A 13,255-nucleotide genomic window follows, 5' to 3' on the forward strand; every position below is an offset into this window, starting at 1 on the left:
TCCCCTCTCTCTCCTTCCCCTCATTCCCTTTCCTCCTTTCCTGAAGTTACTATTGAGGAAACTACACTTCTCCTTTCTTCCTCAAAATGTACCACCTGTTCCCCTGATCCCATTCCCACCCACCTTCTTAATGCCATCTCTCCTACTCTTATTCCTTTTATCTGTCACATTCTCAACCTCTCACTTTCCACTGTGACTGTCCCTGCTGCCTTTAAACATGCTGTGGTCACACCTCTCCTTAAGAAGCCTTCACTTGACCCTACTTGTCCCTCTAATTACCGACCCATCTCCCTCCTTCCTTTTCTCTCCAAATTACTTGAGCGTGCTGTTCACCGCCGCTGCCTTGATTTTCTCTCCTCACATGCTATTCTTGACCCACTACAATCTGGTTTTCGCCCTCTCCACTCAACCGAAACTGCACTTACTAAAGTCTCCAATGACCTATTACTGGCTAAATCCAGAGGTCAATATTTCATTCTCATTCTTCTTGATCTTTACGCTGCTTTTGACACTGTCGATCACAGCATACTTCTCGATACCCTGTCCTCACTTGGATTCCAGGGCTCTGTCCTTTCCTGGTTCTCTTCCTACCTCTCCCTCCGCACCTTTAGTGTTCACTCTGGTGGCTCCTCTTCTACTTCTATCCCTCTGCCTGTCGGCGTACCTCAGGGTTCTGTTCTTGGTCCCCTCCTCTTTTCTATCTACACTTCTTCCCTTGGTTCATTAATCTCATCCCATGGCTTTTCCTACCATCTCTATGCTGATGACTCCCAAATCTACCTTTCTACCCCTGATATCTCACCTTGCATCCAACCAAAGTTTCAGCGTGCTTGTCTGACATTGCTGCCTGGATGTCTCAACGCCACCTGAAATTAAATATGACCAAAACCGAGCTTCTCATTTCCCCCCCCAAACCCACCTCCCCACTCCCCCCGTTTTCTATTTCTGTTGATGGCTCTCTCATTCTCCCTGTCTCCTCAGCTCGAAACCTTGGGGTCATCTTTGACTCTTCTCTCTCCTTCTCTGCTCATATCCAGCAGACCGCCAAGACCTGTCGTTTCTTTCTTTACAACATCCGTAAAATCCGCCCCTTTCTTTCCGAGCACTCTACCAAAACCCTCATCCACACCCTTGTCACCTCTCGTTTAGACTACTGCAATCTGCTTCTTGCTGGCCTCCCACTTAGTCACCTCTCCCCTCTCCAGTCGGTTCAAAACTCTGCTGCCCATCTCATCTTCCGCCAGGGTCGCTTTACTCATACTACCCCTCTCCTCAAGACCCTTCACTGGCTCCCTATCCGTTTTCGCATCCTGTTCAAACTTCTTCTACTAACCTATAAATGTATTCACTCTGCTGCTCCCCAGTATCTCTCCACACTCGTCCTTCCCTACACCCCTTCCCGTGCACTCCGCTCCATGGATAAATCCTTCTTATCTGTTCCCTTCTCCACTACTGCCAACTCCAGACTTCGCGCCTTCTGTCTCACTGCACCCTACGCCTGGAATAAACTTCCTGAGCCCCTACGTCTTGCCCCATCCTTGGCCACCTTTAAATCTAGACTGAAAGCCCACCTCTTTAACATTGCTTTTGACTCATAACCACTTGTAACCACTCGCCTCCACCTACCCTCCTCTCTTCCTTCCCGTTCACATTAATTGATTTGATTTGCTTACTTTATTTATTTTTTGTCTATTAGATTGTAAGCTCTTTGAGCAGGGACTGTCTTTCTTCTATGTTTGTGCAGCGCTGCGTATGCCTTGTAGCGCTATAGAAATGCTAAATAGTAGTAGTAGTAGATTGTGGGATACAAATGCAATAAATAAATAAATAAATGGGAAGGAACAAGGAACAAGGAACCAGGTTAATTCTAGCAGTATGAATATTTCATCCTTTTATTATTAGTTCTAATGTGGTACAGCAGGGACAGATTATTAATTCTTTCAGGCTATGATCCCACTGCTATAGTGAACAGGTGATGTAGAGGAAAACAATGGGATTATTTATTTATTAGACTTTACCGCCTTTTTGAAGGAATTTACTCAAGGCGGTGTTCAGTAAGAATACGAGCAATAGCCAATTACAGCAGTAAAAATATTCAAATAACAGTACAAAGTATGACATAGAGGGGCATTTTTGAAAGGGACGTCCAAATTGCGATTTGGACGTCCTTGCAAAACGGCAAAATCTAGGGGCAGGAAAACACGTATTTTTGAAACAAGATGGACGTCCATCTTTCGTTTTGAAAATACTCTCAGGGACGTCCAAATCCTTAAATTTTGCCGTCCCTAGATTTGGACGTCCCTAGAAATAGTCATTTCTGATTTTCGGCGATTTTGGAAACCAAAGACATCCATGTCAGAAACGGCCAAATACAAGCCATTTGGGCATGGGAGGAGCCAGCATTTGTAGTGCACTAGTTCCCCTGACATGTCAGGAAACCAACTGCTCCGAGGTACATAGCTCCCTTACCTTGTGTGCTGACCCCCCAAACCCTCCCCCCCAAAACCCACTACCCACAACTGTACACTACTACCATAGCCCTTACGGGTGAAGGGGGCACCTAGATGTGGGTACAGTGGGTTTGCGGTGGGTTTGCTGTTTTCTCCACAAACATAACAGTTGGGGGGGCCCCGGTCCACCTATCTGAAGTGCACTATACCCACTAAAACTGCTCCAGGGACCTGCATACTACTGTGATGGACCTGAGTATGACATCTGAGGCTGGCAATCAATATTTTTAAAGATGTTTTTTTGAGGGTGGGAGGGGGTTAGTGACCACTGGGGGAGTAAGGGGAGGTCATCCCCGATTCTCTCCGGTGGTCATTTCGGGCACCTTTTTGTGCCTTAGTCGTAAGAAAAACAGGTTCGGGTGAAAACGTCCAAGTGTTGGTCAGGGGCGTCCTTGGTTTTTTTCGATTATGGGTCAAGGACGTCCATGTGTTAGGCACGCCCAAGTCCCGCCTTCACTACGCCTTCGACACGCCCCCTTGAACTTTGGCCATCCTTGTGACGGAGTGCAGTTGGGGACGTCCTAAATCGGGTTTCGATTATACCGATTTGGACATCCATCTTCCGATTTATGTCGAAAGATGGAAGTCCTTCTCTTTCAAAAATGATCCCAATAGTGTACTACTTACAATGTCAACACAATACGTAATAGAACATTTTAATAGACATTGTAGGGTATAAGCAAAGATGGAACATTTAGATAGGTAAGAGAGTAAGAGGAGTTAGAGAATAAGTTGATTAATTTAAAGAAAGTTGCACATAAGTTCAGAGAAATCTGGTGAGCTTGCCCCAGACATTTGGGTCCTCTATGTGGTGTGGAGGGTACAGCTTCTTGGACCTGCATAACGCTGCCTATAATTTTACCCTGTATCCCCTGGAGGACAGGATGAAGGGCAATCAACGCAGGTAAAGAAGACAGGAGGACATTTCCTCCTTCCCCCTACCCCCACCCCTGTGTTGCTCCTTTTTGTATATATCTCAGATTTCAGTTAGGCAGATGTAATGATAGGTGCAGTCTATCACTAGAGGATAGTACAGGACAGTGTTAACATATAAACATACATTATGTTGAATCTACATCAAGGGATGAGGAGGAAACTGTAGACAAGAAATCATTTTTCTTCATGTGAATGAAGAACGACTTTTTCTCACTCCAGGGGAACACTGATCTATCAGTAGGAGTTGGGGAATAAGAATAATTGAGAGACTCTGGAATTTGTTGCCAGAGAATGTGGTAAAGGCGGTTAGCTTAGCGGAGTTTAAAAAAGGTTTGGAGGCTTCCCAAAGGAAAAGTCCATAGACCACTACTACTACCACTACTACTATTAAACATTTCTATAGCGCTACTAGACTTACGCAGTGCTGTATAAATGAACATGAAAAGACAGTCCCTGCTCAACAGAGCTTACAATCTAAATTGGACAGACGAACAGACAGCTAGGGGTGGGGAAATTGCAGTGGTAGGGGTGATAAGTGAGGGTGTTGAGTAAGAGAGTCATGGTTAGGAGTCAAAAGCAGTAGTAAATTATTATTAAATGATTATTATTAAATTATTAAATTATTATTATTAAATTATTATTAAATGGACTTGGGGAAAATCCACTATTTCTGGGATAAGCAGTATAAAATGTTTAGTACTTTTTTGGAATCTTGCCAGGTATTTGTGATCTGGATTGGCCATTGTTGGAAACAGGATGCTGGGCTTGATGGACCTTTGGTCTTTCCCAATATGGCGATTCTTATGTACTTATAAGAGGGTGAACACGCTTACCTTTAGGATTTTTTTGAGCTGCTGGTGATCCTCCACCACAATGATATTTGCCTCACAGTTTTCTAAAAAATACTGGCATGCCTCTGAGGAACTTGTAGTATAAATTCCAGTAGCAAGACCCCTGAACACAGGAAATAAAGAGAGAGAGAATGAACAAGTAGGAACAGCAACTTCCAACACAAATCCATAGAAACAGGGCCACGGAGAGGGGGAGCAGGGGTTGTCTCTCTCTCTCTCTCCTGCTCCTGACAGGCCCCGAGAGATAGGGTCCCAACAGGAGTAGGAGAGAGAAAACTATGGCACCGGGCCCCCCTCCAGCACTGCTCTTCGTTTGCTTCTACTGCTGTGCTGAGCGGCTGCTTTTCCTCCTCAGGCGAATGCTCTGTTTTGAAACCAAGTGTGTGCGACCAGAGAAAAAAGCAGCCACAGGGGCAGGGCAGGCACGGAGTGAAGAACAGAGCTGGATTCTTCCACCGGCAGGGCCTCGAGATCCCCGCCAACCCCAAGGTATCTCAGTTGCAGCAGTGGTGATCCTGGATGGAGGGGTGCAGGAGCGGCGATGATCCAGGGGGGCAGTGGAGATCGGGGGGGGGGGGGGCCCCGACGGCAGCAGCCCTGGGCACGGCTCAGTCTCTCGGCGCCCTGCATAGAAAGGGTGTGTGTAATTGACACACACACACACACTTAGTAGATGATGGAAAATAAAGACCTTCGTGGTCCATCCAGTCTGCAAAATAAGGCGACTCGAGCCTCCCCTGCCGCTCTTTGCAGGTTACACTGCTTCATGATTGAACTCTGGCATCACAACTCGGGGCTGTTGACAATTTGCTACCACCTTCTATTACATATAGGCATTTCTATACGATGCCACAGTATCACAATGGAGAAGGTGCAGAGAAGGGCGACAAATGATAAAAGGGATTGAACGACTTCCCTATGAGGAAAGGCTAAAGCGACTAGGGCTCTTCAGCTTGGAGAAAAGGCGGATGAGGGGAGATATGATAGAGGTCTTTAAAATAATGAGTGGAGTGGAAACGGTAGATGTGAATTGTTTACTGTTTCCAAAAATACTTGGACAGATTCCTGAAGGAAAAGTCCATTGAACGTTATTAAAACATTATTATTTTTTTTTTTTTTGGGGGGGGGGGCTTGCCGGGTTCTTGAAACCTGGATTGGCCGCTGTCACAGACAGGATGCTGGGCTTGATGGACCCTTGGTCTTTTCCCAGTAGGGCAGTGCTTATGTTCTTATGCCAATAGTGCAAAAAGTGGTTTTATTGTTATGGCTGAGCACAATCACATTCATTATCCATAATAATTTATTTTTTTATTTATTTGACATTTCTATCCCACATTTTCCCAAGAGAGTACTCAGGTTCAATGTGGCTAACATAGCAATAACATTTGAATATTACATAATATGTCATATTAAACAGATTTACAGTAGAACATCTACAAATGTTAACATCTTGAATTGAACCAATATAGAAAGGAAAAGAGAGAATAGTTTTAGGAGTTGCAGAAGTTAGACAAAAGGAGCCTTAATTGAGCATAGGGTAACTTTGATATTGTAATAATCAGCAGTATAAGGATGGCTGAAAGGGAATAGATTCTATTGCAAAGGGTTCTTAAAGAGGATAAATGATTAGTAGGAATTGTCAGATATAACATTGGTTTGGATTGAATTCATTGGTTTCTTGATGTTTGAAGTAAAGAAATGGGTCTTCAATGAGCTACGAAATGACATGTAATCCCTAACGGCTAATTGGCTTAGGTAATTAGTTCCAAATTTTTGTACCTTGATATGTGAAGCAGGCGTTATGGATTGTTTTGTAGACTACATTCTTACAGTTTGGAAAATGAAAGGTGATAATAATTAAATAATAATAATGTGATAATACTTAAATAATGTAATAATTAAACCAACAGTCCAAACATATTGCTAATTAGCAACATTATACAGTCTAATTTCAACCTTAAGATGTATTCGGCTCCCCTATAGAGATATATAACACCCACTCAGCATATTCCTTTATTAGGATTTATTTACCGCTTTTTTGAAGGAATTCGCTCAAGGTGGTGCACAGCAAGAATAAGTTAAACAGAGACAATTACAACAGTAAAAACATTCAAATTACAATACGCAGTTTAACTATAAAAACTAACAAGTAACTGTTAATTTGCTGTGAACAATTGTTTGGAGGAAAAAGAACTTCAGTGGCTCAGCTCACGTCTGAATCTTTCTTTGGACTAATGACCCGCCTGCTTCTTCATAAGTTCTTTAAAAAAAAACCTCCGATTATTTATTTCACATTTTTTTTTGATAGTTTTATCATTCTTAATAATACTTCATTCAAATGCTTCCGGTACTTATCTGAGACAATGCTGCTCTGTTCTAGGCTCACAGTTACCGGATGCTGGAGTTCACCTTAGGAGTAAGTACTAAAAAAAAAAAAGATCAAGGTGTCGTTGAAGACAAGACGCTAAAATCTTTTGCCCAGTGTGCATCGTTGGCCAAAAAAAGCAAAAAGGATGCTAGGAATTATTAGGAAAGGGATGCAAAATAAGACCAAGAATATTATAATGCCTCTGTATCGCTCCATGGTGTGACCTCACCTTGAGTGCTGCGCTTAATTATGGTCACCGTATCTCAAAAAAGATAGAAAAAATTCAAAGAAGAGCGACCCAAATGATAAAGGGGATGGAACTCCTCTTATGAGGGAAGGCTAAAGTTAGGGCTCTTTAGCTTGGAAAAGAGACAGATGAGAGTAGATATGATTGAGGTCTACAAAATCCTGAGTGGTGTAGAACAAGTAGAAGTAAATCGATTTTTTACTCATTCCAAAAGTACAAAGACTAGGGGACATTCAATGAAGTTATATGGAAATACTTTTAAAACAAATAGGAGGAAACACTTCCACTCACTGAATAGTTAAGCTCTAGAATTCGTTGCTGGGGGATGTGGTAACAGTGGTTAGCATATCTGGGTTTAAAAAATGTTTGGACAAGTTCCTGGAGGAAAAGTCCATAGTGTGTTATTGAGATGGACATGGGGAAGTCACTGCTTGCTTAGTGTGCTGCTACTGCTAAGAAAGCAAGTAGAATGTTAGGTATTATTAGGAAAGGAATGGAAAACAAAAATGAGGATGTTATAATGCCTTTGTATCGCTCTATGGTGCCACTGCACCTCGAATATTGTGTTCAATTCTGGTCGCCGCATCTCATAAAAGATATAGTGGAATTAGAAAAGGTGCAGAGAAGGGTGACGAAAATGATAAAGGGGATGGGACGACTTCCCTATGAGGAAAGGCTAAAACAGCTAGGGCTCTTCAGCTTGGAGAAAAGGCGGCTGAGGGGAGATATGATAGAGGTCTATAAAATAATGAGTGGAGTTGAACGGGTAGATGTGAAGCGTCTGTTCACGCTTTCCAAAAATACTAGGACTAGGGGGTAAAATGAATCGGAAAAAAATTTTCTTCAGGCAACGTGTAATTAAAAGCTGGAATTCGTTGCCAGAGAATGTGGTAAAGGCGGTTAGCTTAGCGGAGTTTTAAAAAACTTTGGACGGCTTCCTAAAGGAAAAGTCCATAGACCACTATTAAATGGACTTGGGGAAAATCCACTATTTGTGGGATAAGCAGTGTAAAATGTTTTGTACTTTTTGGGATCTTGCCAGGTATTTGTGATCTGGATTGGCCACTGTTGGAAACAGGATACTGGGCTTGATGGACCTTTGGTCGTTCCCAGTATGGCAATACTTATGTACTTATGCACCTCTGCACATGCAATGTGCGTCAAATTGGCACTATCGCCCAGCTACCTCGTGCCCCAGGCGGTAATTCCATTGTTGGTGAGCGTCCAAAACACGCGATAGCAAATATTTTCTATTTTCAACCACATGGCACTTACCTGGCAGCAATCGGCAGTTGATTTGTCCTGGACATTTACTGCCTGGTTAGTGCATGAGACCTTACTGCTAAGTCAATGGGTGGCAGTCTCAGGCCGAGAATGGACAGGCTCTGGTTTTAATTTTGCCACACGTCCATTTTCTGGCACAAAAAAGCGCCTTTTTTTCCAGACGCACTGAGGAAATAGACCAGCGCACGTCAAAACACACACCTACACCAGAACAGGCCACTTTTAGGTGCACCTTAGGAAAAGGGCCCCTAAAAGCCTTACTGTATTGGGAGTAAAAGGTAACACAGGAAAAATCAACAGTAAAATACCACGCTAAAAGTATAATGCAGCTTTTTATACTTTCTCTAGTATCTTTAAACACTTGTAGATATTACCCAAAAATCAGAGCGTATTCCTAAATCCTGAACAGGTGATTCAGATGTTACATCCTGTCAGACATGTCCCAGTCTGAATGCACCGACTGCTAAGTGAGGAAGAGACAGACAGAAGATGCTCTCACCCTGCCAGAATGGCTCCAATATTTGCAAAGAACCACTCCGGGGAGTTGTAGCCCAGGATTGCAACACCGTGGAAACGCTGCAGACCGAGCTACGGGAGATCATAAAGAAACAGAAGCATTAGACAACTTCCCCAACCAGCAAACTGCATTCTGAATTATCATATGACATCAGGTTCAGAGAATGACACTTAATTAACTGTCCCTGACCCCCTTTTTTTAAAGACATTTGAAACTCCAGATTGGACAGATGCATTAAATGTAGAATAAGGACCGGCCCAACCTGTACCTTCTGATTACCTCAGACATGAATGCTGCCCGTCTCTCCAGAGCAGCGCTACAGATTCTGCACGTACTAATAATAGATGAGATATTTGGGCTCAGACAGTGGACCTATCATGTGTTTATACTTTCACTGTATTAAATGTTTCTGCGAATGTTCCAGCTGTTAACTTTATTTATTTGCATTTATGGATCAACTTGGGTTCTTTCTAGGAGGTGGGTGAGGTTTTACTGGGGGATTCTCTTCTGTTTTATGTTTTGCCTCATTCCAAAGCTAGAAACAGAGAAAAATTAAGGCAGATGAAGACCGTATGACCTGTCCATTCTGCCCATCCATGCCATCTACTCTTCCTTCCTCTTCCCTAGACATTCTATGTACCGGTCTCAAGCGTTCTGGAATTCAGTTCTCCACCTCTTCCACTGGGAGGCCATTCCACAAATTCACCACCCTTTCCATGAAGAAGTATTTTGCAGGCTACTTCGAGTGTGTCCCCTTTTACCTTCGGTGCTGTTGGGATCAGTAACTCAACAGGGATCTGAGGTTAGGTATAGAGTAGAGAGACCTATTGACCCACCAGTTAGCATCTGTGTTGGGAGGGGTAGCTAGGGGAATTTTTCCTGTATAGTTCACCAGTCCCTTTAATGGCGATGGGGCCTAGGATTGGTCTGCCATCAGGCATTCTTGCAGCTGGGGGCATGTGACACTCCCAGCCACAAAACCATGTTAGTAAATAGAAGTTTAGGATGAGCTATATGGGGCACTAGATTAAAGAGAAACTTGGATTAACATAGTAATATTGGAACATAAGGAAAAAACCAGACCGACTTCTATGGTCTATGTCCCAGAAACACCACAGAAAGACCATGATCAAGTATACAGTGATACCTCGGTTTTCGTTGATAATCCGTCCGAAAACAATCAATGAAAACCGAAACAGACGAAAACCGAGGCAATTATTTCCATATGAATCAATGTAAATCCAATGAGCAGGAGAACGCGTGGGTTGCCCTTTGTTTTCGCAAGATTAGCAGCGAAAACCAAGGCAACCAAAGAAATCCGAGACAAATTTTTCACTGAAAAAATCAATGAAAACCGAAACCGACGATAACCGAAGTCAACGAAAACCGAGGTTTCACTGTATGATATCACGTTCATTGTTGATTTAATCTTGAATTGATAATGAATGTACTGTTGGGCAGACTGGATGGACCATTCAGGTCTTTATCTGCCGTCATTTACTATGTTAATACTCTGTGAATCTTACAACATGTGGTTAAGCTGTGAAAGACATTTGGGCTTTCATTTGTGTTACTGCAATGACTGCAGAGGAGAGACAGGGGAGACAGCATAGACTTACCTTTAGGCAGTGCGTTTTTTTCTAGTAAAAAAGGTGCCGGTACTCAAATGCTAGGCCACCCTTCAGGGGTGGGGTGATCACTGAGGGACCCCACCCCACAATAGCCAGGCCCCCTGCAACCAGTCACAGAATCTATGATGAGGCAGAATTGGTGTGTAGAGCCTGAGCTCTTTCATTAAAACTTGGGGTCCATGGGTTAATTTTAGCAGACAATGGAAAAGGTGCCGTTACTCTGTACCCCCCTCAAAAAAAGCCCTGCCTTTAGGAAGCTTTATACCCTTCTCACCAATGAGAAAGAGACACGGATTTACCTTCAGGAAGCTATATATCTCTACGGAGAAAGGAAAGGGAGGAAGAGAAAATAGCTTCACCTTTAGGAATCCTTTGGCGGCTGCCCGGCAGTTCTGGTAATACTGGAGGAATGTGATGGTTTTCCATTGTCCGTCCCTCTTTACCGCCAGTGCAGGCTTGTTGCTGCAATGCTGCAGGGTCTGCTGGAAGAGCTGGTGTATGGTGATGGGAGGCTCTGATCCAGGTCCCGTCTGTTCCATGCGAAATCTCACTGCACCGTCCTTCTCTGTGGTCCACAGACTGTCTGCAGGTGCCAGCTTTGATGCTATGGAAAGGTCCCCTTGAGTAATGGAGGACAAACCACCTGGGAAGGAGAAGGAGAGGGATGACCACCCATGCTGAAACCAGATGCCAGGAAAAGACTATTCGGTTCATCTAACCTGATGCAGATGAGAGTCGTCCAAAAAGGCAGCTATTTTAAGCCCTTTATGTAAGGATGATAAATGCATCTCTGACCCTGCGTTGCCTTGATAAAATAAATTCCCAAATTCCACTTCACTAGTGCATAAATGTCAAGGTACAAATTTAGACCTGCTTATCGTTTATTGTTTAGCATTTATTAAAATTTACTCTACTGCTTTTGTTGCAGGAAAATAAAGCGGTTTACAAATAAACAACAATAAAAACAGAAAAGAATGGCAATTTTAAATAGGAAAGACCTAACTACCTTTACTATTCAAACCTGTTTCAATCATACAAGAAAAAATAGATAAAAGCATACATATAAAGCAAAAATAACTCATCCAAAATCTTTAAAAATTCACATAATTCTCACCTACCACCCCTGGTCTCTCGCTGCAGAATCAACTCAGGCCTACACAGAGGAGGTGAATTTCTCCGTGTTTTCTCTGCACACACATGCTTATTTTATATGTCGGCTAAAAAACTGGTGAAGAAAAAAAAGCCCTTTGCGCCATTCTATAAACTCTGCCTAAACTTAGGCCTGGTTTATAGAATACGCCTAGCGCCCGCTCCTGTGACTACATTTAGTCGCGGCCATTCATGCCAAATAAAAGCTGGTGTAACACGTTATTCTATAACACTGCACCTAAATTTTAGGAATGTCCATGACCCACCCATGCTCCTCCCCTGGCCACGCCCCTTATGAGATCTGCATAGTAGAACTTAAATGGACTACTTTATAGAATCCACTTAGGGAGTACTGCTCGTAGATTTTAATTCGTCTCAATGCCGATAATTCCTTGTTAGCATCCAATTATTGGCGCTCATTGGCTCATTACTCAATTAAGTTACATGTACAGATGTCAGGAGGTATCCTTGGAAGTTTGAATAATTTGGGAGTATCCAGTCAGGATAAGTGCGTGCTTTCATATGAAATGGGCAAGTTACTCCAGATATCAGTTTTCGGAAAAATAAGCAAATAAATGGATCTATGAAGCAGGGGTGGACTCACAGTGATCTTGGCCCCAGGGCAGTAAAGGTCATTGGGCCCCCTGGCCACTGCCCCCTCCCACACACTACATTCCCCCAAGCCTCAGTGGGCCCTTCCCGGTCCTACCTTGAAGGAGCATTGTGGTCTAGTGGCTTCTTCAGGGGCAGGAAAGAACCCCAATATTTCCTGCCTGGCACTGTTGTGTTTTCAAAATGGGTGCCAAGACTTCCCCCGGTAGTCTCCCGGGTCTTAACAGTCTCAAGCAGCCATTTTTAAAACACAGCAGCGCCAGGCAGAATAGTGGCAGTGGGCAGTCAAGATGGGACCGGGGAGGGCCCACTGAGGGGGTGTAGTGTGCGGCAGTGGTGGCAGGGGGAGAGCCTCTAGGCCCTCAGGCACTGCCTGGTTGCCCAATGATCAGTCCGCGCCTTCTATGAAGGATCTGAGGAATTTTTCAGCATTTTATTGCTGTTCTGTGATGATGTACACAAGTCTTCACACCCAAAAGTGGGTACAGGATTCACTTTAAGTGCTACTCTCTAAAAGTTAGTTAGCCAGTGTGAGTGACTGTATGGGGGGTGAGACTGTGTTCTTTGTGGGAGGGACTATGGGGTAACATTTTGGTAGCAGGATGGCTGACAAGGGGTTCACCCCGGAAAAGATGCAGTATTGCCGGAGATACTCCCTCCGATTCGTTGTTTTAGTGGGGTGGTAACTGTATTTTTGATCTTGATTCCTCTTTGTTTCTTGTTGTATTTGGTGGCCTTTTTCCTATAAATAAAGATTTTTTAAAAATAAATCAAGGCTGCTCAACCTTTGTAGAACTGACGCTTAGCACGATCTTAATACTACTGAGAAAGGAGGAGACACTCTTTATCCTGCGAGTATTTTGTGCTTCCATGTTTGTCTTTTGACGTGGTTCTCTTACTTGATTTCTTACATTGATGTCCTTTTTTACTGTTCTTAGGCTGAGCTGTTTTCATTGTTACATCTACCAACTGTCAGGGGTTTGAGCCCTGTGGGACTCTAATAGGAATGTGTCCCTTTTAATGTTTTAACTTTCAAAACCGACTTTGAGTTTTATTTAGACACTAGTAGAAAAAGCCCATTTCTCATTGAAATAAACGGGTGTTAGCAAGGTAATCACCTTCTGCCATTAATGTTTTTAAGGGAAGTTCC

The 13,255-nt window shown here is 43.3% G+C and overlaps 1 protein-coding gene across 3 annotated transcripts in view; it reads right to left on the reverse strand.

Moving 5' to 3' along the window:
* The window catches only part of LOC115462795 (long-chain-fatty-acid--CoA ligase ACSBG2-like), a 110,992-nt gene that overhangs the window by 61,868 nt on the left and 35,869 nt on the right, over window positions 1-13,255 (reverse strand). For all 3 annotated transcript variants that reach the window (XM_030192803.1, XM_030192804.1, XM_030192802.1), the window contains exons 4-6: window positions 10,704-10,987; window positions 8,696-8,784; window positions 4,280-4,400 (exon numbers count right to left, since the gene is read on the reverse strand). In XM_030192803.1, coding sequence (XP_030048663.1) covers window positions 4,280-4,400; window positions 8,696-8,784; window positions 10,704-10,987 — 494 coding nt within the window. The remainder of the gene's footprint in view (window positions 1-4,279; window positions 4,401-8,695; window positions 8,785-10,703; window positions 10,988-13,255) is intronic.

This window comes from Microcaecilia unicolor, chromosome 2, assembly GCF_901765095.1.
Source record: "Microcaecilia unicolor chromosome 2, aMicUni1.1, whole genome shotgun sequence".
Lineage (NCBI taxonomy): Eukaryota > Metazoa > Chordata > Amphibia > Gymnophiona > Siphonopidae > Microcaecilia > Microcaecilia unicolor.